Consider the following 26,441-nt stretch of genomic DNA (forward strand, 5'->3'; position numbering starts at 1 on the left):
TCACATATTTTGGTGATATGTTTAAAACTGATATATCATCTTGAGTGATTAAACCTTTTATCCCTAAAAAAATATCGTCGTCTCTAGTGACAAATTCTGTCTTGAGGTGTATTTTGACTGATACTGGCTTAGCCACTGCTGCTGTCTTTTGATTATGGTTTGCATGGTACATCTTCCTCTGTCCTTTTATTTTCAACCTATTTATATCTGTCTTTGGATCTAAAGTGTCTCTTGTAACAGCATATAGTTGGACCCTTTTTTTTTTTTTTTTACAAAAAAGGTATATTTTATAGCTAAATATAATCCAGAAACATGTGTACTTTTAAAAATCACCTTTAAGAAAATGAAGGGTTTTTATGGTTTCACAACTTACATTTAAGTCTTTTACCCATTTTGAGTTTATTCTTGTGTATGGTGTAAGTTGGTGGTCTAGTTTCATTTTTTTTACATGTATCTGCCCAATTTTCCCAGCACCATTTATTGAAGAGACTCTCTTGACTCCATTGTATGCTCTTGCCTCCTTTGTCAAATATGAATTGAGCATCATGGCTTGGGTCTATTTCTGGGTTCTATGTTCTGTTCCCTTGATCTATATGCCTGTTCTTATGACAGTACCAGGCTGTTTTGATTACGGTGGCTTTGTAGTATAACTTGAAATCTGGTATTGTGATTCCTCCAACTTTGTTTTTCTTTCTCAAAATTGCTGCAGCTATTCCAGGCCTTTTTTGATTCCATATAAATTTTTGGAGTATTTGTTCTAGCTCTGTGAAATATGCCATTGGTATTTTAACCTGCAGATTGCCTTGGGTACTATGGACATTTTAATGTTGATTCTACCAATCCATGAACATGGTATAGTCTTCCACTTGTTTTTATCTTCTTCAATCTCTTTTTTCAATGTCCTGTAGTTTTCCGAGTATATGTCTCTTGCCTCTTTGGTTAACTTCATGCCTAAGTATCTTAATTTTTTTTGTTGCAATGGTAAATGGGATTGTTTCTCTTTCTGAGAATTCATTATTGGTGTATAAAAAAACCATCGATTTTTGGGTGTTGATTTTGTATCTTGCTACATTGCCAAATTCATCTATTAAATCTAGTTTTTTGGTGGAGTCTTTAGGGTTTTCTATGTACATTATCATGTCATCTGTGAATAATGAGAGTTTTACTTCCTCCTTTCCAATTTGGATGCCTTAGAATCTATTACCCTTTGAGACAGCATGAAGGGATCTGGATAGTATCATGCGAAGTGAAGTAAGTCAGTCAGAGAAAGACAAGTATCATATGATTGCACTCATATGTGGAATCTAAGAAACAAAATAAACTGATAAACAGAGTGGATGGATCCAGAGACTCGAAGCATGGAACAGAGTGCGGAATCTCAGAGGGAAGGTAGGGGAGGGTGAGTGGGTGGGAGATAATCAACCAAAGACCTTGTATGCATATATGCATAACCTATGGACAGACAATAGGATGCTGAAGGCCTGTGGTGGGGGGGAGGGGAACGCAGGGGCGGGCTGGAGGGGGTCAATGGGGGAAAGGAGAAAAAATAAAAATTAAGGGATTTTCCTGCCCCCACACATGCATATCCTTTCCCATTATCAACATCCCCTAACAGAGTGGTACAGTTGTTACAGTTGTTGAACCTAAACTAACACATCATAATCACCCAAAGTCTATAGTGAGTTCGCTCTTGGTAGTGTTCATTCTGCAGGTTTTGACAAATGTATAGTGATATGTATTCACCATTATATTATCATACAGAATAGCTTCAATGCTCTAAAAATCTTCTGTGCTCTGCCTATTCATCCCTCTATCCTTCCTAACCCCCGATCTTTTTACTGTCTCTTTGCCATTTCTAGAAGGACATATAGTTGAAAGGCTATACTATGTGGCCTTTTCATATTGGCTTCTTTCACTTAGCAATGTACATTTAAGCTTCCTCCATGCGTTTTTATGGCTTGATAGCTCATTTCTAGTACAAATATTCCATTGTCTGCATATACCACAGTTTACTTATCTATTCACCTACTGAAGGAAATTTTGATTGCTTCCAAGTTTTGGCAGTTATGGTACAGAACTGCTATAAAAATCTATGTGCAGGTTTTTGTGTTTACATTAAGTTTTTGAATCCTTTTGGCAAATACCAAGAAGCTTAATTGGTAGGTTGCATGCTTTTTTTTTTTTTTTTTTTTTTTTTAGTACAACTGTACAATTATTCAACACAGCTTTCCAGAATTTCTACTTCATTCCTTTTAAAATATCTCTGGATATCCTCTATTTTGTGATACATAGTTCTCATTTTCATTCAGTTTTTCAAACATGGTCCTTAGCTCTTTGTACATATTTAAAATCACTGTTTTAAAGTCTATTCTATCCCATTTGTCTATCTATTCTTATAACAAACCAACTTGATTACTACACTTTTATTGAAAACCACCTTTCAAGATTGTTTTGGTTATTTTAAATCCTTTTCACTTCCATATAAATTTTATAGTTTATCAATTTCACTGAAATCGTGATTATGTTGACTATATATCAATTTGGGAGAAATAAAACAAGCACCCATGGCTTAGTTCAAGAAGAGAACCCTGACAGCATCCCAGAAGCTCTGTCTTGTGCCCATCCTTAATCATGGTGTCATTTCTCAACTAGATGCAGCCACTGTCCGGATCTTTACAATAATCATGTTCTTGCTTTCTTCATAGATTTTACCATTTTTAAAACTTTACATGAACGACATCATATATAGGTATATATGTGTTTATTTTCCTCAAAGAATTTTTTTCACTGTATTTAGAATTCTATAATGGCAGTTACACAATTCTAGCACACTGAATGTATCATTCTCACTGTCTTCTAATTTTAAATGTTGCTTACAAGAAGTCAGCTATTGGTTTAATGTCCTTTATCTCCAGTTACTTTTAAGACTTTTTCTATTGGTATTATGCAATTTCAGTAGAAACTTTGATTATATCTAGTATTTTTTCCAACATTTTTAGTTGTATTCAGTAGGTGTGTTGGTCATGACATATTGGAAATGGGAATTTAAAAATTTAAAATTAGAATTTTACTTTACATAGTCCTCTATAAATTGCTTTAAAAACTAATTTGCACCCTAGTCAGTTTTGCTCATTGGATAGAGCATCGGCCTGCAGACCAAAAGGTCCCAGGTTCAATTCCGGTCAAGGGCATTGGATTGCAGGCTCCTCCCCAGCATAGGCCCTGGTTGGGGCTCCTGCAGGAGGCAACCAATCAATGTGTTTCTCTCACATTGATGTTTCTCTCTGTCTTTCCCTCTCTCTAAAAACTCAATGGAAAAATATCCACAGGTGAGGATTAAAAAATAAATAAAAATTAATTTGCTTTTTACATGTACTTATATATATTGTTTTTATGACTTCATAGTATATCATTGTAGGAAAATTCCAATTTACCAAATCTCTTATTTTGATTTTTATTCCTATAAATGCTACACAAACTGCTTTAAAGTTTTTCTTTACATGGAATAACGTAAGACACATATGAGGTCAATGCCACAAGTTAGGTGTCCCCACTCACAAACAAAAGAGAACTGGTGATGAACTTTTCTTCAGGGGACCTTCCTAGATGGTAGGATTACAAAATTTCCTTGAAAATAAAACAAATGGGGTGACTGATGCTGCACTAATCCCATTTATTTACCCCCTTCAGATGTTCTCAACAGCGTGTCTAGGGAGATCACTGGCAATTTAAGAAATATGAGACTGTAAAAATATGATGGATGGCCATTTCAGCCCAGTTAGCTCCCCTATACTGAAAGCAGACTGTAATTACTGTGAGAGGTATATAAGAAATTGAATACAAAATTTTTTATATCATCAGAGGATTCTAATCAAAGTGTAAATTCAAAAATATTATTTGTCTGTTGTTCGTATAATTAAGGTAAAAAATTCTTCCTGCCAGCTAGGAATCTATGAAATGATACTACAGACATTATTGCTTCTATTTTCAACTTCTAGTTTGACACAAGACACATATAATGATACTGTACTTTTCATAAAAAGACAGCATACTGTAACTTCAAATGAAGTTGGTGCCCAACCTAGCCATTTTTAGAGTGGGAGAATATAGGTGCCATGCCATTAAAAAGAAAAAAAAAGAAAAAAAAAAAGGCATCAAAAGAAAAACCTGAGCTTCCAACATGAGGAAAGTGGCACTAACTGTAGACAACTGCTAACTGGCCAGTGCATCATCCTGCCTCTGTTATTACTGTTTATCTTTCATTTTAGGAAACATCCCATTTCCTAGAGAAGCTTTGACTAATATTAATTGTAGTCAAGTGTCTTATATAATCTGGTTACTATCAAGACTGTCTTTAGTAAGGTAGTTCCCTTTCCTCGAGTATCAAAGCAAAAACATAGTGGTTTTAAACATTGTTTGTGGTACTCTGAGATGATGCAAAATACATTCTATATCCTGTTTCCTACCAAAAACAGATGCAGATAATAGTAGTGCATTATTTGTAACATAATCGTAAATAATCATGGGACAAAGTTATAAAAGGTCTTTCCCACAAAACATCCTTTTAAAACATTTAAAATCTGAATAAATGTCAACTTTATCAAATACTTTTCAGTCTCTTCATGTAGTCTACCACCTAAGTAACTCTGAATGCTGTGTATATAGGGTGTCCCAATAAAGTATACACAAAGTTTGAACAATTATAAAGGCATTGTTTATTAAACTATATTTCATTTTCAAAATTGAGCTATCAGCTGTAATAAAGTGTGTAGACATTTTTTGGGGAACACCCTGTGTATAGAAGTGAGACTACAGATTAAAAATACATGGGGTAGAACACTAAAATAACTAACTCATTCCCTGCTAGTAACTTCATTTGAAATATTGAAAAAGCATATCTACACTAATAAAAGAGAAACATGGTAATTGGCGTATGACCGCTACCCTTCCTGTTGGCTAATCAGGGCAATATGCAAATTAACTGTCAGCCAAGATGGCAGCCGGCAGCCAGGCAGCTTGAAGCGAACAGTAGGCTTGCTTGCTTCAGTGACGGAGGAAACCAACGTTCCCCGCCGGCTGCTGCAGGCCTCTGAGCCGGCAGTTTGAAACATTGTAACAAATATAGAAGCTAAACAAAACCTCAGCCGGCTGGGATCTCAGAGCTGGAGTAGATACAGAGTTTCGAGAACCGAAACAAACCAGATACCTGCTTTCAGGAGCGGAGGCCTAAGAGCTGGAGCCTCAGAGCTAAAGCTGGCCCAGAATAAAAAATAAAAAAGAGAAAAAGGAGCAGTTGGGAGCTTCAGTCCCAGCCTGAAAATAGCCCTCAGCCCCTCACCCAGACTGGCCAGGCACCCCAGTGGGGAACCCCACCCTGAAGGGTGTGTGACCAGCTGCAAACAGCCATCATCCCCTCATCCAGGCTGGCCAGGCACCCCAGTGGGGACCCCCACCCTGCTCCAGGACACCCTTCAGGGCAAACCAGCCGGCCCCCACCCATGCACCAGGCCTCTACCCTATATAGTAAACGGGTAATATGCCTCCCAGCACCGGAATCAGCGGAGCTGAGAGGCCTCCCAGCACCGGGATCAGCGTGACAGGGGGCAGCGCCCAAACCCCCTGATCGCCCTGCGGCTCTGTGTGTGACAGGGGGCGGGGCCACAACCTCCCTATTGGCCTTGCTCTGTTCGTGACAGGTGAAGGCACCCCAACCCCCTGATCAGCCCTGCTCTGTGGGTGATAGAGGGCAGCACCCCAACACCTCCCCCCAACCCACGGGCCCTGCTCTGTGTGTGATGGGGTAGAGCCATAACCTCCCCATCGGCCCTGCCCTGAGTGTGACAGTGGCAGCGCCCCAACCCCCTGATCTGCCCTGCTCTGTGTGTGACAGGGGGCGGTGTGCCAACTCCCCTATCCACCCTGCTCTGTGAGTGACAGGGGGGAGCTCCCCAACCCCCTGATGGGCCCTGCTCTGTGCATGACAGGGGGCAGCGCCCCAACCCCGATTGGCCCTGCTCTGTGCGTGACAGGGGGTGGCGCCACAACCTCCCCATCGACTCTGCCTTGAGTGTGACAGGGGGCAGTGCCCCAACCCCCCAATCGGCCCTACCCTGAGTGTGACTGAGGGTGGCATCGCAACCTCCCAATCCACCCTGCTCTGTGCATGACAGGGGGCGGCGCCCCAACTCCCCAATCGGCCCTGCTCTGAGCCCAATCAGGGGCTGCACCTAGGGATTGGGCCTGCCCTCTGCCACCCGGGAGCAGGCCTAAGCCAGCAGGTCGTTATCTCCCAAGGGGTCCCAGACTGCGAGAGGGCACAGGCCAGGCTGAGGGACCCCCCCTCCCCCCCGAGCGCACAAATTTTTGTGCACCGGGCCTCTAATTATAACGACTTGCATAAGTCAATTAGTCACTGTTAATGCACTCTAAAAACGGTGACAAATTTTCTAACTTGCCTTTGACATTTCTGTTATATCGTAGACACAAATGACATTTTTTATTCTTTCTGCAAATGTTGGTAATGAACTCGCTGGTCACTTAGACAACAGCTCAGAGCCCTCCCCACTCCACCATCACAGCAGTTCCACAGGACAGGCTGGTGGACGGGAGTGGAGTTTAAACCACCACTGCAAGTAACAATAAAATCACACAACACTCATTTCAGGAGATGAGAAGTTTACTTAGAAACTGCAAACATTTAGCAAAGATAAGACATAAACACTATTTTCCATATTCTACAGAAATACAGTAATGTATAGCTTGGTACATGGTGATCACATGATAAAAACAAATCTAATAGAAAAAAAAGGTTCATTCTACTTTTCTGCCATTTATCACAACTTAATAAGTATACTAGTAAGTACTAGAAGACAGCTGCATAGGAAGATCAGAATCCTAGGGCTGTTTGTTAATACACATTATTGTATTGTAAGAATAATATAAAAATAAAATAGGTACAGATATACAATTAACATGCAATTTAAGCCAATATTTTGAAGAAACAGGACAGAATTTAGTGAACACATTGAAAAATGTGTTATTGATAACGTGTTGTTATAAGTAGCATATCATGGTATTTTACATGGCATGGAATTTCTTCCTCCTTATGTAATGCTTGGCAAACTGAAACAGGGCAAGTCTACTTCTAGAACAAATATAAAATGATGAAGGAAAATGAGTGGATAATTGTATTAGATACTTTTCTAAATATACTAAATAAAGTACCAAAATTTCATGCCTACCTTACCATCTCCCCATTTAAAATAAAGTCATACTTTGTACCCTATGAGTCTGCCCTGTCCAATATAGTAGCCCTTAGCCACATGCGGCTATTGGAGCACTTGAAATGTAGCTAGTCAGAACTGAGATGCACTATGAGTACAAATGCTGAATTCAAAAAAAAAAAAGGTAAAATATCTCAGTAATTTTGTATATTGATTACATACTTACATGATAACGTGCTTAATATATTGGACTAAATAAAAATATTAATTTCACCTTTTAAAAAATTAAAAATTACATATGTGGCTCACGTTTATTTCTATTGGACAGAGCTGATGTAGGCAATATCTAATTATGACATTAGCCTTAGAACTTAGCATACTTTAAACACTGTGGAGTACCGACTCCCAGAACACATAAGCACCCTCTGCACACACATTACTGCAGAATTTATTTTTATCCTTCTGCAAGGTATACAGTTCAAGTGTAAGAATAATTCATAAAACAACCTTAAAAGTGTCAATTATTATATGGTGAGAACTGAAGGAAATTCCATGACTTTTTTAGAGGGTGGAGAAGGGCAGATTTTCTTAAACATAAGTGCAATCAGAATGAAGACAATTAGTATCTTCGGGAAAATTAGCCAAACATTTATTTAATGCCCAGGATCTGACCTTGCACCACAGATCCTATATGTAACTTGTCTATTTAACCATAACCTGTAACAGAATCTTAACACAATATTGACTGCACCTTATACTCCATTTTTGGAAAAAATATTCAAGCAATGTAAAATTAATATGCATGGTGAATGCTAATAGCAGAATATAGTATCTGAGAACTATCCCCTTAAAGTCTCTCAGTGTTTAAGCAACTGCCTAGTGTTCGAGAGACTTGCATTTAAAAAAATTTAGAAGCTAACAAAAAAAAATCATTGACCTTTCATCATTTTCTTCTTTCATTTTTTAGTTTTTATAATTGAATATATAAATATTTGGCATACTTATAATACCTCAACTTTTATTCTGTCCAACTTAAAAACAAGTTAATCTAGTGCACATTCCATTACTCCCCTAGGAACAACACACACCAAAACACAACACTGCCTGTGCTCACCCCAGTCAGAAGCCAGCCTCACAGTCATGCAGCAGGAACCTCTTCGGGAGCCGATACCCAATTACAACTATGCTACACACTCTGCTCCTCACAGCTCAGGCTGGAATGTTTGTTTAAATCTGTTTCTAATTTCCACTGGAATTACAGAGCATTCCAAAAATGCTCTGAAAGCCACAATGAGCAGATTCTGAAGCTACTCTATCATTCATAAAAATGTCTCCCTTATTTTAAAGATGTTCTGAGAAAAGCAGCAAGCAATTATTTAATATCTTACCATTACCACTTTTAAGATATTGGAAAGCAACCAAGATTTAGGGAGAAATAAGCAGAATCTAAACCTGGTAATACTGGATATACCAACATAGACGCTGCCTGCAGAAGACTACAGCAGTTCTCTCTAGAGTTCAGCAGCCCACGAAGACAACTGCATTTATTCTTGTGCTTTGCACAAACAACTACTTAAACTTTTCACATCCCCTAACTTCAGACCAATGTACATGAACAATAGTTTCATTACGTTACTAACGCCAACTTAAATAAGCCTGAAAATTCATGTCCAATGATGTAATTTTTCAGTTTCAAACATATATTACTCTACAAATATACTCAGTGAAAGATGACAACAGTCTCCTTTCTGAAAGCTGTTCTTTTGATAGATCAATAAATGACTATTTATCGAGCACCTATGATGACTGCACTGTTTACTCTCATTCTTTAACCAATAAGAAAAAAAGACCTGCTCCAAATGCCAGATGACATTTGTGAGGGAGGATAATGTATGAGCACTTTTTATAGAATGCTGTATGAGTCAACATCTGGACGTGAAAAATTGTTCATCCCTATGACATTAAGAAACCTCAAATTTATTATTGATTACTTTATAAAGACAAAAACAGCCATCTGAAGTATGGTGCATAGTACTTTGAGGAAAATGACTGCTATACATAAAATTAAGGCTGATTCCCTAATGATATGGAAGAAAAGCCAGAAAATCATGGTTTGTGAGCAACCAAAGACTTAATAGCATGTACACTAATATCTGATTAATTCTGGCAAATGGGTACTTGTGTGAGGGTCCCAACTTTGCTTGAGAGGGTTGGTCTAATAAAAAAAAAGTCTTTAAACAGGAGCACTGTAAGCAAATATGAAAACAAAAATCCTTAGATAAAATTCTTTGTAAAACCACGATATAAATTCAAGTTCCAAATCTCATTTAAATGTACATACATATATATGTATACACACATACACATATGCTTTCAAAGTACCTAAGTTTCATTTGCAATCTTTGCCTTGCATGTTTGAACCTGATTATGTATCTTATGCACTTTATTTCTCCTAAAACTAAAAATATGGACAATGGTGAGAAGACAGAGATAAGCTAGTTTCAATTTTCTGGCCTTTAACAATTCTGACCTGTTGTATTCCTACAAGGTACAGAGTACTATGCAATGTACTGAACATGTACAGGGTCAGCACAAAAACACTCTTTTAGGGAACCTGAAGTTTTAAGAAGCAAAATAGTTGTCAGTTAGTTTGAAAACAGTAATCGTTTCCTTCAATAGGATTTTCAAAAACTGAAAAGGTCCACTGAAACACCCCTACCTCTGTCAAACATGAAAAATAATTGTTTCCAGAGAAGACACGTGAGAACATTCATAATAGAGCCATAGGGACTGAAGCAGCATGATGAACAATGAGGCAGTCACGAAGCATCTATGTGCTACTGCACTGGTAGTGGTTCATAAAAAATACTATGTACACTAAAATTTCAAGAAGTAGTAATATATCTAGTATATTTTTGCCTTTTCTTTTTTGCCACTGAATATAAAATTTTGTCCTAAATTTACTAAATCTTCTACACCCTGAGGAATAATAATAGACTAATTAAAAAAAATGCCAGGGTTAGTTTTGTGGACCATATTATTGCCCCAAAGCACAAACTATATATATATATATATATATATATATATATATATATATATATATATATATATATATATCGAATATTCTTGGAAGCACAAGGTTTCATGAGCAGACGAAGCTGCTGCTTTCTCTCTCTCTCTCTCTCTCTCTTTTTTTTTTCCTAGCAAAGAGTTTGGTTTTACAGTGTTAACATGGCCTGGAAAGTTGGGAGCCAAAGGCTTCCCTGACCACAGATCCCAACAGACACAATGGTTTTCTGTCTCAACTATGAACATGACAGATACTACTGGAATATGTTATTCAACAGTCCTCTGAAAAGCACTTTGGAATCCTTAGCTATCTATTTTTATAAAACTACAATTAAAAATTATTTGCTATTTTGAAATACGGAATTCCCATCCCTCCCCTTTCCATACCCAAAGTACATAAAATGCCACAATTGAAATTTCATCTCAGTATTTGCTTCTTTTCCTCTGATATCTGAAAGGATAAAGTTCCCATTTATTTTCCTTTCAACTATCTTAACATAGGCCTGGATTTGGGGGGTAATTCTTTTTTTTTTTTTTTTAATATATTTTATTGATTTTTTACAGAGAGGAAGGGAAAGAGATAGAGAGTCAGAAACATCGATGAGAGAGAAACATCGATCAGCCGCCTCCTGCACATCTCCCACTGGGGATATGCCCGCAACCCAGGCACACGCCCTTGACCAGAATCGAACCTGGGACCCTTCAGTCTGCAGGCCGACGCTCTATCCACTGAGCCAAACCGGTTTCGGCATGGGGGGTAATTCTTAAAAGTTCTTAAAGTGAGACCAAAGATTCATTTAGGACAATCATACTGCATTTCTTTCAGCGGAGGGAGCCAGTTTCCCTTTGAACACAGGCTGTGTGGGTTCCAGGCTGATGTTTCATTATGCACATACCATACTTTAAATGTGATGCCTTCAACCCCCCCAGAAGAATGATTCTTCTTGGTAGGGTGCTTAAACATGGTAACTAATGAAATGCAAACGAAATCATAACATCTGCTCATATCAGTATCTCATTAGATAAAATACTCCATGGGAACCATGCCTAGCAATTGGAATGAGTCACAATCAACAGTTTGATAAAACTTCTGTTCTCTGTTTTCTACCTAAACATTAGACTTAAATATAATCTTGCTCCCCACAAAAGTAAGAAAGGCACTCAGATTAACACAGTATGTATAGTTATTTTTTAAAAGACACTGTGTGACATTAAGTAGAATTCTCAGGGCTGATTTTTCCTGCTTACTGCCTTCATCACACTGAATTTGCCTAAGATCCCTGGGCCTCAATGCACTTCATTAAACAGGAGCCCGGGACAGAGTTCACCCAAGCACGGGAAGCAGCGGCACGTCTGTAAAGTGACAGCATTTGCAATGGTTCTATTTGAGAAATTTATTCAGAAGACAAAATGGTCAGTTGTTACAATGCTGTTCAAATTTTCTAGCATAATTTAAATACTTAAGTTTTAAAATTCAATTTTCTAGTAACAAAATAACTGTAAGCTTACAAAAGCTTTATAGGAAAAAAAGATTATATGTTATTTCCTTTGTTAACTGAATCTTTAGCATCTTTTGTAATTCAGGGAACTGAAGTTGAGACAGATTATTGTACAAGTGGTAGTTGCATTCCCAAATTGTACTTAGCGCCTGTGTCAGATACCATCTGTGTTATATAAAATTACTAGACTGATAACTTGTTCTCAACAATATTTAAAGTTCTCTTTACACACACACACACACACACACACACACACACACACACACACACACACTCAGTGTGTGTGTCTCAACAAGCATGAGCTGATATGACCTGAATATATCTACTAAATGACACAGGTCTACCCCCATATATGCTTTCTTACAAAATGCCACATACAAATCCAAGAACTTGTGTTTCCACATCTTGTTACATAAGCCCTTATCTGAAAATTTAAGTGGCTTTTAGTGACATTCTGTATACATTTAGTCCTATTAATCATGAAGCCTTTAACTTAAAATTAGAACCGTACCATAAGAATAAGAAATATGACTGAAAGTCTGTGTCCATAGTTTCCAAAAAGGTAATAAAATGCTAAAACCTAGAAAAGAAAAAGGGAATACGAAGTATCAAATCCTTAAATTTAAAAAATGACTTACAGAGGTTTAAGAAATATCTAAAAGGTCCACAGTTCAAGTTTGGGAGGGGGAAAGGAGAAGTACAAAATGACTATCCATTCACTGGTACAGATCAACAAGTCTTTAAAATTAGAGAATTTCTTCAGATGCCCCTCAGTGGCTCTGGCTGTACTGGTAAGATTTTTCTGCAACATCATAACAGAAAATAGTGTTCTTAATGCAAGCAGGCTTCATTAGTCCTATGATTTTTTAATATGTATTAAACTACAATTAATTGGTAATTACAGAACTATACTTCTTGGATGTATAAACAAAGCAGCTGTATAAAATTAACTTATTCAACATGCAATAGCTCCACTGAACAATCATGAAGCTAGAATATATCATCCATTCACAGCCCATTGCTTTAATTCATTAATTTCTCAATCATAACTCACCCTATCACTCATGATCAATCTTTCCCCTCTTCAAACAGTTAATCACTCATTAATTGAATACATATTTATCAAACCTTCACAATGTGCAAGTAGAATTTGAAAACACCATATTATCAAAATAGGTATATTAAAAAAAAGGTGGGTTAGTGGTGGTGATGAAGATCTTGACAATCTTATTGCTTTTTGCATGTCAGTAGTATACATGATCCACAGGATGTACTACGGCCTACTATTCTTCCAGTAAAAGTTTGATGAAGTGTATGTCAACCTAAACCATCTTTTAACAATGACATATTTATACAAAGTGAAGAATAACAAATCCCAAAAAATAGACACATCCTTTCCACTGAATGAGCTCATTCAGTCAAAAAGATATTATGCTACAGCTAGTGAGTTTAGGTGTCGACCATTTAGGAAAAAAAATACAACCATATAGGACAATACCAGGTTTTTCTGTGAATGAACACTTAAAAATAAAATTTTTAGAAACAGCACACAAAAGTCATACAAACAGTACCCTCTGAATGTTTGTATTTTCACTCCTACTTAAAACTTTATTAGGAAGACGAGAGACCAAGATATTAAAGGACTGCATGGCTTCAGAAAGGGGTGGGTTAAGAGACTTAGATGAAGACAGTTAACAAGATGAGCAAGATACTCTGTGAAAGGTATAAAAAATGTGGCCCAGCCAGTGTGGCTCAGTGGTTGAATGTCAACCTTAGAACCAGGAGGTCATGGTTCAGTTGCCGGTCAGGGCACATGCCCAGGTTGCATTGCTAGATTATCAGTAGGGGGTATGCAGGAGGCAGCCAATGATTCTCTCTCATCATTGATGTTTCTATCTCTCTCTTCCTCTCCCTTTCCTCTCTGAAATCAATAAAAATATATATTTTTTAAATGTGGAGCACTATAAAATTTAGCTGATGTTTCACAGGGTTTTTGTCTATATTCACGTCCTGAATACTCTAACATCAAAGCATTAAGAAGCCCTAATAGTTGGGATACTTAAAATGATGCTTAGAAAAAAGATAATACTGAGTGAAGCCAGAATTTGGCAACATGTATCAGTGGAATGGGCTGAATCTCCCATGTCATCTCTGTGTAATTTCCCCCTCAATCCCTGTAGATGCTGAAGATCACAAGTTAATGGTTTTATCCTTGAGGTATTTGATTCAAAATATGCCTTGTACACAAAGGGCCATGGAATTATGTTCATAATGACAATTATTTTTTCACTAAAATACTGTAAAAGCTACAAAAGGATAATTTTGCCCTAAGAGGTAAGAGCACCTTCTGTCTACAGCAACCAGGCTGGACAATTTTTCTAGTGTTCTTAAGTCTCAACATTTTGCCACTCAACAAAATCATGATGCACAAGTACAGGACTTATTCTTTTCCCTTACAGTAATATGTCTCATTGAATTCCAGAGTTTCCATAACAGTGAGATAGGAGGTCTTCCTTTCCCTACATCGTCTCTTTGCACCATGGGTGACCTAGCAAGTAAAAAAGGATAACAGACAAAGCATGGTGGCCACAATTGTTTCTGCCACTATGACTCACATTCTTTACATACACAGGGCAAGACAACCTCCATCACTAGAGGAACTTTTAGAGGAGCAGTTCATATTCATATTTCATGTGTGCATGTGTTTAATGGAGTATGGAATTCATTGGAAATAGGGAAGAATATCTTCAGAATATGTCACTGAAATAACACAGATAAGGAAAAACAGACAAAGGTGAAAGTGACAAAAAATAAGGAACAAATTAGGACAACGAAGAGAAAGGTATGTGGAAATAAGGAACACAGACCACTTATGAATGGGAAATATAATAATATAATAATAAAAAATATAATAATGGAAAATAGACATTACCTGGTACTCCCCAAACTTCCCCCTCGGCCCAACCAACCTGAAAAAAACAGCCCTTGTTATTGAAAAGATAAAATATAGCTATAAGGTGGATACTTTGGTACCTCATCCCTGATAAGTTTAGTATCAAAGTTTTTTAATTATTTTATTTTTTAAAATAAAGATTAAAGAATTAACCTTCAAAATCAGTCTGTCTCCCTGGCTTTTGCCAGTAAACTTTTAATAGTCATTTCATAAAAATTTTGTAGTTTATCCAGTGTATCCTCAATAACTTAAACTTTTAAAAAGGAAGATTTTTATGGATACATTTCTATGCATATTTCTCCCATTTTTTTTATGGTGAATTGGAAGGAAAATAAGCAGTAATAACTAAAAATGGCATTCCAGGTATTTTTTAAAAAATTGATTTTTATAAGCATTGATCTAAATGTTTTTGGTTTATACCAAATTTGAGGTTAAAAACAATCTATCAAAACTAGTAATAAAAATAATTTTCCAGTACTGCAATTACATAAACTCTTAAAATTATTATTATTTTTTAAAATAACCATTTTAAAAATGGATTACATTGGAAGCATGTTTTTCATATAAGTTCCAACACTCTGACTTTGGTTATCTTGGTCTATAACTTGTAGAACATGTTAGAGAAAGAAATGGTTTGTATTTTCACATAACCATCCATCTGGCCATTTGATTCTCAAAACAACAATTAGATTGAGTAATTTTGCATTTGTATTGTTTTTAAGCTTAACTACAACATACATTTTTAATTTAAAAAAAATTAGTCTATCCCGCAATTGCACCGAGGTGGGTGGAGGTGTTGAACCAGCTAGGAGGACCAAATGAGAAGCCTAGAAACAGGCTTCTTTTAGAAATAAACAAGTACAGAAACAGAAAGGATGAGAAGTTTCAAAGAAGAAAATTAAGACTCACTGTTTAGCAGGAAAGAAGTACACAATTATATTGTCCCCAAAGGAATGCCAGTTCTTAACAAAATAAATAAAATGAAAGGTCTTTTTTGGACTTTTAACCTAAAGATGAAGAATATATGGTTAGCTAATAATAGCAGACAGTTCATGCAGCTATGTAAATAAGAAAGGAAAGCAATATTGCACTAAAAGGGGAACCTTGCAGGAATAGTCCACCTTTTTCATTGACTCAACGTACCCAGCCATTTCCTATATGCATTGGCAAACCTGGCCTGCTCTACATTCCGGCAAGTGGACAATACTTGATCGATGAACCTGTGTTCCATTTCCAGGCCTGCGGAATTGGGAGCTGGGGTCCGCTTCAGGCGTTTTGTTTCCTGGGAATAGCCTTGCTTGCTTGAGTCACTCAATCCATCCACTTCCATTGCCTGAGCCGTGCGAGGGCCTGTTGGGATGTGGTGCAAGTCACTTGAAGTCCCTACAGGGCTATCTGCAGTTGACAACTGGGTCACACTGTGAGGAAAACTACCACTTAAGTGATGCTGAAGGTAGAAAACATGCCGCCTGTGAAAAGGGAGGGAGTGGGAGGGAATAGAGAAAAAAAGATCACATCGCAAGGTCAAGCTTTTCAAGGAAAACAAAAAACTAAGTTGATAATTTCAAAACATACAGTACTCAGTTCACTGCTCCATTCATAACCCAGACTTATTTGACAAAAGGAGGAATAATAGTTATGATGAAGTCTCTGGGTATTTTACTAGCCTTACAAATCCAGATTACCGGTTTGTGAGAAAGGTTTTTAAATAGCATTAACTGAGATGATGACAATCACTTCAAGTTCTATTCTTTGTAAACTGTAATACAAAACCAAAATTAGGTCTTAGCCCAATCTCTGCAATAAATTAAAATACAAACCTTGTTGATATTCCAAAAGACAAGTGATTCTGAAACAAAGGGATTAAATAGCTCCTCTAGAGGCAATACTTTCTTTAATAAGAACAATCTATTGCAGTTGGTCTTATGTAGAAACCATGTAAGCTTCCCCTAAATACATCACTCAATCTCATTAAAAATCCACATGCATTAGGGATGTGCTGGGCTCTGAGTGAAGTATGTTATAAGACACAGTTGCTATTCTTCCTCTAGGGAGAGCAGGTCTCCTGCCCTTAGAATCATGTGGATTTATTTGTTGAAAATGAAGATCCATGTGCCTAATCTCCAAAAATCTGACACAGTGGAATGCACATCTACTCTACACAATATGGTAAACTATATAGGTTCCAGGTCGTTGTATCTCATCATCACATCAGCAACTCTAAGCCCTTAAAAAGATAATACTATCCATTTTCCCAGCATATCCTGGAGTAAACAGGGAACACATACCCACCATACAGAGGACACAACTTAAAGGACAGATAAACTTCCTTGGGGCAATGAATCTGTAGTAGAACACTAGCTTGTAGATAGATAGGCCGTCCCAATTATCTCTTCTCCCCACTCCCACCCCAAACTAACTCCAATTAATCTTTACATGAACAAAGACAGTTTCTGCTCCATTAATCTAGCTCTCTCTCAAACACAAATAGATTTTTAAAATTCTCTGAGCCTTGTTATTAATATGCCTAAATATAAAACAGCAACAAAAAAATCTGTGACATCAGTCAAGATCTGTCTTCTCTCTTGAACATGTGAAATAAGAGTGTCTTGTTTTTAAGAGAAAAGAAAATTCTATATTTATGTAAGTGCCAAAGAGGGGAGATTATCTTCCATCTTCTAACTATATTTAGACTGGAATAAGGAGACAAATCTCAATTAACTTTAAAAATATAAAAACATTTAAAATTCCTATCTCCTACCTAGCACAGGCAAGTCTTTTGTCTACAAACAGAATCCTATGACCTGAAGTAGAATTTGCATTTGTAAAGATGAAGATGCCTCCAATTAGATGATCCAAAATAAATCATGGATTCCCATACCTGGACTTCATTCCAACATAAAGTTACTTTACTGTCAAATGTGCTCAGAAGTCAAATTATGAAGTTCCCAATGCTCTCTCAGAACTTTCTAAAATCATGTTACATACCCCAGTATAGTTTACTTAAACACACACGCACCACAAAAGACAGAGTGTCAAAAAGATTATACTTAACTAGAGGCCCGGTGCACTACATTCGTTCACTGGGGTGGGGTCCCTCAGCCCGGCCTGCGCCCTCTGGCAGCCCGGAACCCCTCGCTCCTTACCGCCCGCCTGCTTGCCGCTCCTTACTGCTTGGCTTGCTGCTCCTTAGCACTGCCACGGAGGTGGGAGAGGCTCCAGCCACCGCCACTGTGCTTGCCAGCCGTGACCCCGGCTTTTAGCTGAGCGGCGCTCCCCTGTGGGAGAGCACTGACCACCAGGGGGCAGCCCCTGCATTGAGTGTCTGCTCTCTGGTGGTCAGTGTGCATCATAGTGACCAGTCATTCTGGTCGTTCCACCATAATGGTTGCTTAGGCTTTTATTATACAGATCAGTGATGGTGAACCTTTTGAGCTCAGCGTGTCAGCATTTTGAAAAACCCTAACTTAACTCTGGTGCCGTGTCACATATAGAAATTTTTTGATATTTGCAACCATAGTAAAACAAAGACTTATATTTTTGATATTTATTTTATATATTTAAATGCCATTTAACGAAGAAAAATCAACCAAAAAAATGAGTTCGCATGTCACCTCTGACACGCGTCATAGGTTCGCCATCACTGATATAGATAATGGTCTGAAGCATAAAGTTTAGCTAGTCTCCGTGACTAATGAATGGTCTAACTATATATCCTATTTCCCTGTTAGGATTTTTTCCTTTATATTAAAAAAAAAAAAAAGGCAGTGCTGCATCCCAAATATGCTAAATATCAGTATCTCCAAGGAAGGTGTGCAGAAACTTTTGTTTTTAGTTTGGAAGTAACATTATTCTGTTGTACAGTCAAGGGTGAATACCACCATGCTAAGCTGTAGGCAAACATCTACACAAGGAAAACGATTATTGATGATGATCGTGAGGAGGATATTGTTACACAAACTCCTCCAATCACTGAGGCAAAGCTCCACAAGCAGATCACATGTTCACCCACGCAGGCAGGCATCAGATGCAAGACCTCTGTAGGTCTCATAAGGACACACACAGCTTCATGAAAAAAATGAATTTTCCCTTCTCTTACCTATGACACCAAAGGGTTTCATGTCCTGGGTAGGAATCAATAAGATCAGTGGTGAATTCAACTTCTTCCTCTAGAAGATGGGGAATATTTATCCTTGGTTCCTCTGTGGAAGCTGCTGCTGCTTCGTCTTGTGGAAGAAGTAGGGCTGACTCACTTCTCAAAGGATTTTGCTCCAACACAGAACTGTCTTTCACAGTTTGGCTAGTCAAAGACTTCAGCAAAAACTGGCGGTAGTGAAATCCACTGTGGTCTGAAACGTGCATGGATGCCCAGTGTTTAGTAGAAGATAGTTCATCAAGAAGAATCTTGTAAGAAGAAGAAAGAAAGGTGAGACGAGAAACTTCCCAAGTTTTTATTTCTCCATTAATGCCTTGCTTTGATTGTCCTTTTTGTGTGTGTTTTTGACAATGCCATTTCTACCAATATTTTGTATACAGTGTATACACAGTGCTGTTGCTGAGTGGAAGCTCAGTAAATGCTATTTTCGACATTCCCTTATAAAGTAATTGGAGATTTTACACACACATATATGCTATTGAAAGAAAATATAAATTCAGGGGTTACTTGGATGTAAACTTTCTTTGATATTCAATGAACCTCTACTATATCTAACTTATCACAACAGACTCAATGTAATTATTTGTTCTTCACTATAAATGCCATGAGGGCAAAGACCATGTCTGTTTTGCTCACTACTTAATTCTAAAGGCTTGGTACAAAAACATGACTCATGAGTAACAGTAAATTTCAAGAGTTCATGACTATTACTTACTATTCATCTCAACTCACTTAACATCAGTGATAGTTTTTTAAAGGTAGATGAGATGAAATTCAGCAGTGAATTGTTTAAATCTTTGTGCTATCAATCCTGCAAACTAAACAATTTTAAATGGAATGGAAAAAAAAAGAAAATCAGCATTTATGAAAAATTTAATTATTTGGCAGTAACTTGAACAGCAAATGAGTACATTGATCTATCATGTTCCATCAGAGGATTTTTCAGACCAGCTAAGGAAAAGACATACTTGTCAACAGTGAACAATATAGACAACACAATGTCAAAAAGCTCTTTTACCTGTTTTTTAAAGGTTCCAATCAAATGCCTTCTCCTGTACCAAGATCCCTCTCCACTTCTCACAGTCTCTTTTCTTCCCTAGAAGAAATCTTTTCCTCTTCTGAACCTCCATACTTCTTTTGGGTTTCACCATATACATTATAGAATTTTCTGTGCAACTTTTTTATCCCATCAAACTCTATAAGTTCTTTAAGATCCTTATCTGTCCCTAAATCCACTGGCCTCAGAGTGGACATGTAAGTATTCTATGACTGACTGAATAAACAATTTAATGAATGAAGTGACTAGTACTGAGGGATAAGCTTATTCCCTGCTAGGATGGTTAAGTTATATCAGTGAAATGTTTTAAATCCTAAAAGAGTTTATTCATAGCCACATAAATTTATTATAGAGGCTACCGAGTCATGAAGAAATAAAAAACAAGACTGTTTATTAGATTTAAAAGGTGAGCAAAATAGAACCAGATAAACTTCTAGCTGAAAAAAACAAAACTAATCTTAAGGTTATTACATTATTGAAGAATTAGGCAGCAGGACATGTAGGCTATAGTACAAAAGATTTTAAATACCAAAGTATTTTCCACAGTGGGTACACCATTTCACATTTCTACCAACAAAGTATAAGGGTTTCAATTTCTCTACATCTTCATCAACACTTGTTATTGTCTGTCTTTTAAATTTTATCCATCCTAGTTGGTGTGAAATGGTATCAAACTGTGGTTTTGATTTGCATTTCCTTAATGGCTCAGGATATTGAACATCTTTTCATGTCTTTATTGGACATCTATTTATCATTCTTGGAGTAATGACTGACCTCTGCTCAACTGTCTTCCCTCCCCTCCCACCCTAGAAATGAGACTATTTTAAAATTTACCTAACTATATGTTCACTTAAACACACAAACATCACAGGGAACATGAAATAGAAAATTAAAATGTCTCATAACTCCACTCTATAGCATTGATAAACATTTTTTATTCTCTAACCATTTTTGAATAGAAAGCTAACAAATGCTTATTATAGAAAATACAAGAAAATATATCCATAACAGTACTTTGTGTGTGTGTGTGTGTATGTAATATATATATATATCTGTTGAACACTTACAATATGCCAGGCACTGTTCTAAACACTTTAAAATCACATTCAATGCTAATAATATATTAAGAAATTATATTAGGGTCCTAACTGGTTTGGCTCAGTGGATACAGCGTAGGCTTGCAGACTGAAGGGTCTCAGGTTCGATTCCAGTCAAGGGCATGTACCTTGGTTGTGGGCACATCCACAGTAGGGAGTGTGCAGGAGGCAGCTGATTGATGTTTCTCTCTCATCGATGTTTTTAACTCTCTATCCCTCTCCCTTCCTCTCTGTAAAAAATCAATAAAATATATTTTTAAAAAAAGAAATTATATTACGTCCATCTCATATTTAGTTTTATATCCTTAAACTATAATGAACATTTTTCTTATCTTCCAAAATACAATTTTACTAACAACAAAATATTATAACATGTGATAGATTGGACTGTAACTAAACCCTCATTATTGGTGGGTTTGACTAGTTTTTCACAATAATAAACAGTACTTTCATCTATCAAATATCCATACCTAATATAATCAATGTTTGTTGAGTGCTTAGTACAAGCACTTGCGATAGCCACTTTATGTGGATTCTCCCATTTAATTTATATCACTTGATGTAGTAGGAATTTTCATCTTTCCCATTTTATAGATGAGGAAATGGAAGATTAGAGAGGCTAAGACACTCCCTCAAGGGCACACAGCAAATTGATGGCAGTATTCAAATGAGGTCTGCATGACCACTGAGTGGAACCTTTTGCTGCTACACCATGCTGCATCTCCCATTATTTCTTTAGCATGAATTCCTAGAGGCAGAACTGCAGGATTAGACATAACATACTTTCTTTCAGGGAATAAGAGGGTACAGTCTGGTAAATACTGTCATGTTGACCTTCAGTAAGATTATAGCAATTTCTTCAATACTTGTTCCCATAACCTCATCAACTCGAAGATATCAACACTTTAAGAAATCACTTTGCATTTTCTAGTTAAAATGAAAAAAAGGCCAGTTCATTTTATATGTATTTTTAAGCTGCTCTAGGCTACTGGTACTTTTATGATTACTTTCTCTGACAGAAAAAGGATGATCTCCTTGGTCAATGGCTTATAAGAGCAGAAAGGGGATTTTGCAATGTCAGCACTCTTTACTGAGAGCAAGAGACACCACAACGGCAGTGGTGACAGGAAAAGCAGTCTCCCCACGGGCAAGGGGCTGACAGCATGTGAGCCTAGGATTATGAGCCTAGCGGTGGACTCAAGCAGCTGAGTCAACACACCGTCTTCAACACCAGATTGTCTCAAGTAACCAAGAATTTCACCTTGGCCCCAAGTTCCTGATTTTGTGAGAATGTCACCACAAAAGGATCATATCTAGGCAGGAAAGCTTCCGAAGACTTCACAGCTCACCTGGACTTGGCCTTCCTCTTTTTCCTTGACTGTCCTCAACCCCCACACATTACCAAGCTGAGGAGCGAAAGTGACTGGCTCTAAGCACGCAATAGCCCCCTCGACCCACCAGATAACTTGCAATCATTCCTCCAGACTCCCATGAGCCCAGCCTGGATGAGGAGTAATTTCTGTGCTCCCACTGAACCTGCAGCTTCCCCTGGTTCCTGCAAATGTAACATTGCTTTGTAACTGTTGGTATCTGCTTCCTCAACTAGATGTTCAAGTTGTTGAGAGCAAGCTCTGTCTTTATACCACAGTGTATGGACAGTGTCTGGGAATGACTGGGTTTCAGTACTATTTCATGAGCAATTGCGGTGAGTTGACCTAGCAATCTGGTAGCCAGTTTCACCTACATTTCCTTTCTGTGGGGAACAGAGAAAAGAACTAAATTTTAGTGAGCCTCTACTATTAGGTGCCCAGTACTTTACACACATTATCTTAAGTAATTTTCATAATAATCCACCAAGGCAGAAAGTAAAGCTCCCATTTTAAGATGAAAACATTAAAGCCTTACTTTCCACAGACAGCTAGTAGGGCCAGACTCTAAGCCCAGATCAATGTAATTCTGTCTTAGCTCTTTCCTCTCCATTAGGCATCTCCCCTCCTGAAGCATAGAGCCATATCACCTAGAGAGCAAAGGCTACTTCTCTAAAATCGTTGGCCTAAAATCTGCCAGAAGTGAAAACTCTCTTGTTTCTCTTGGAGGAATCTCTATCTTGGAAACAGAGAGGAGAGGGAACCTACGAAAGATGTATAAAGAAGGCAGCGGTGAGTAAAAATTAGAGAACAGTGTCTCTATTAATCTGAAAGCATTTTGACGTCTTTAAATTGTCTCAAGACTGGGAAGCTTTTAGACAAGTACCCTCAATGCTGATGACACTGATATCATAAAAAGGGAAGAAGAAATTAGCATAACTATAGTATGCAAGGAGCAGAAGGATACCTGGTTCTCCCTCTGATGAATAATAAGTAATGCTGTGGCTAAGTCTAAGCCATTAAAATTCTCTGGTAACTTCCATCTCTTTATTTCTAAACTGAAAGGATTAGGCTGTGACAGTTTCCAACCTGGCTTTCCATCCAAATAACCCCTGAGCTTGTGAAACATACTGATCTCTAAATCCTACCCTCATTCCAATTTAGTAGGCCTGGGGTGGTACCTAGGAATCCTCAAGATTTTTATAGACTCAGCCAAGTTGAGGAATACCTGAGTGAAAGCTTGTTTCCTTCCCAAGAGACACTGAACAGGCAGCCAGCTGACTCAGAAAGTCACATAATCAGAGGCTATCAAGAAAAAAACAATTTCAGTTCTCCAATGCTCCGCAATCCCTTCCGGTTTCAGGGCATAATGAGTTATGCTCAGTCTTCCTTACTGCTTAAACCTGCCTTTGTTCTGCCAATGCACTAGCCTTAACAGTGCCCAAATAAATATGCTGGTGAGGAACACAACTTTGTTTTAATTGCCAGGACCCCCTGGAGGTATCAGCTGCTGTGATCCTCTCTAGGCTGATGGGCTGCCTTTAGATCCTCTTCTTTCCTCCTTTAAAGTCCCTGAGGAGGAACTGCGACCAGGAGATTTAAAGGGCAGGCATGGAGAGTGCTAGGGAGATGGAAGGGCTACTCCTCTAAAATCGTTGGCCTAAAATCTGCCAGAAGTGAAAACTCCCTACCTTGACATCTAGCTTGGCCAGGTGTTGTAAAACCCAGATGCGATGGGACCAGGCATTATAGTTGCTTGGGTATCTCCCTGCCGCTTCACCACAGACCTCCATCTCTTCTCGTATTAGTCGCTGGGTCCTTTCTGCAGGAATTGTTCCCAAGTTTCCTTTGGTCACAAAGGAAGGCAAGGAGGTTTCCTGAAGTAGCTGCTGTAGCACCCATCGTCTGGTAGAGTAGCATGTGGGAAAGAGAATGAAGAAAGAACATAAACCAGAGAGAAAAACAAAATTTTCTTGTTCTTAATTTAATTTCCATTCACAGATAATTAAAATAATACTTGTCTATAATCCCAATGTGTGTGTGTGTGTTTTGGGGGGATGCGGGGGAACTGTTTTTGTTTTAAAGACATAGTTAACTTTAGCAGCATTTAAAAGGAGCAAAGACAAGAGGAAGAAAAATCTTTCTAAAATGTTACAATTTGTCAAAAAGAAAATGCCATCAGTTACAAAATGACAACTCTAAACTCCATTTGAAGATATGTGAAGTCAACTGGTGAGTGAGTGTGTGTGTGTTGTAGTGGTAGTTGGTGGGAGAGCAGATATAATTAATGGCTGGTAAATGCTAGAAGAGGAATCATGGTTCTGTATTTAATTACATACGAATGCCTCACCCTATGTGTATTTGTTTGCAAACTTGAAACTGCATTATGACAGCTTTCATTAAGCAAAATTTCCATATTATAGTATAGAATCTAGAGGAAATAAATACATTATAATTAGTGAGACCATCAAGGTTTTAAAAGGTCTTTATCTATAGATTTCCCCTTGTCTATTTTTAAGATTTTCATTTGCATACATTTAAATGAAGTTCAATAACGTGTCTCAACCACTTAATGTCTTTAGGTTTTAACAAATATTTTCTCATAAAGCATTATTTTAGATTTAAAAATTTCTAACATTAAAGTATAAGAAACTGAGTAGGAAAACTAATTTTTTCATTTTCAAATAACAGTTTTAATACTTAACAAAACCTTGCTTTATAAAATATTAGCCAAGCCAACAGATTAACTGATGCATATTTAATGATTCCATTCCCCTGCCACCATCCCTTTCCAGACCTCTACACACACAATCATATACCTCTGAAGTCTGCTATCACAATTTCCACTAAGAAAGAAAATACAACTGATTAGATGGTTTAGAGGTAGCTCATTGGCAATGCTAGCCAAAGGCAAAATTATAGCTAAGATATTTTCATCTAACTGTAAGATCATAAAAAAAATGCTCAGAATTTTAGCAAAGTTTTAAACAGCTTAATAAACTGAGAACAGACTTCTTCAGAGAATTTTTCCACTGACCCAACCAGCAAGCTCACACCTATCCTTTTAGTCATTACAGTGGTTACATGGAGTTCAAAAGAAAGATGTTTCCAGACAGCCAGGATAGTAAAAAGAGTTCTTATGTGCACTTTGGCTATATGCCTCAGGCCTTTAACCTAAAAATATTCTTTGCATTTATGGTCTTAGCAACCTTTGCTTACCCATATACCATTCATTTCAGCTGCACTTATTTTCCTTATTTGCTTATTTTTAATAACCACAACCATCACCACCACCATTTTTACCAAGAACACAACTGAATTAATTATAAAAACGTAAGCTTTCTATTTGAATATCTAAATGTAATTTCCATGACTCCATAAGAATCTACACAAATAAAAGAGAAAAATGGTAATTGGCGTACGACGATACCCTTTTCATTGGCTAATCAGGGCTATATGCAAATTAACTGCCAACTAAGATTGGCAGTTAACTGCCAACAAGATGGCAGTTAATTTGCATATGTAGGCACAATGCAGGGAGGTGAAAGGGAAAGCAGGAAGAAGCCCCCTGCCACTGACAGTGATCGGAAACCCAGGGGGGAGCTAAGAACTGGGGGAAGGGCAAAGGCCCCCCAGCCATGATAGGAGAATCAGGTGCCTTTTCCGCCCTGGCCAGTGATAGCAGGAAGTAGGGGTGGAGCCAGCGATGGGAGCTGGGCACGGTCGAAGCTGGCAGTCCCGGGAGCTAGGGGTCCCTTGCCTGGGCCTAAAGCGGAGCCCACGATCGCGGGGCCACTGCAGCTGCGGGTCCCCGCTGCCCGGGCCGGATGCCTAGGCCAGAGGCGTTAGGCCTGGGCAGGGGCGGAGCCTGCAACCGCGGGGAGCTGGGGGTCCCCTGCCCAGGCCTGACACCTCTGCCGGAGGCCTCAGGCCTGGTCAAGGGGCCGATCCGGTGACTGGTGATCGGAGGGTGATGAGGGTCAACTCCTCTGGCCGAGGAATCAGGCCTGGGCGGGGGGC

The 26,441-nt window shown here is 38.0% G+C and overlaps 1 protein-coding gene across 8 annotated transcripts in view; it reads right to left on the minus strand.

Moving 5' to 3' along the window:
- Positions 1-6,658: 6,658 nt before the first annotated feature.
- Positions 6,659-26,441, minus strand: part of PTAR1 (protein prenyltransferase alpha subunit repeat containing 1) — a 54,671-nt gene continuing 34,888 nt past the window's right edge. For 2 of the 8 annotated variants that reach the window (XM_059656866.1, XM_059656864.1), the window contains 3 exons: positions 24,113-24,326; positions 18,844-19,148; positions 6,659-16,213 (listed from right to left, as the gene is read on the minus strand). In XM_059656866.1, coding sequence (XP_059512849.1) covers positions 15,871-16,213; positions 18,844-19,148; positions 24,113-24,326 — 862 coding nt within the window. In that variant the 3' untranslated portion in view covers positions 6,659-15,870. Of the gene's footprint in view, positions 16,214-18,843; positions 19,149-20,828; positions 22,808-24,112; positions 24,327-26,441 lie in introns of those variants that run through there. The other 6 variants (XR_009447612.1, XM_059656865.1, XR_009447613.1 and 3 more) reach the window with 6 other exon arrangements.

Source organism: Myotis daubentonii, chromosome 11, assembly GCF_963259705.1.
Source record: "Myotis daubentonii chromosome 11, mMyoDau2.1, whole genome shotgun sequence".
Taxonomy (NCBI): domain Eukaryota; kingdom Metazoa; phylum Chordata; class Mammalia; order Chiroptera; family Vespertilionidae; genus Myotis; species Myotis daubentonii.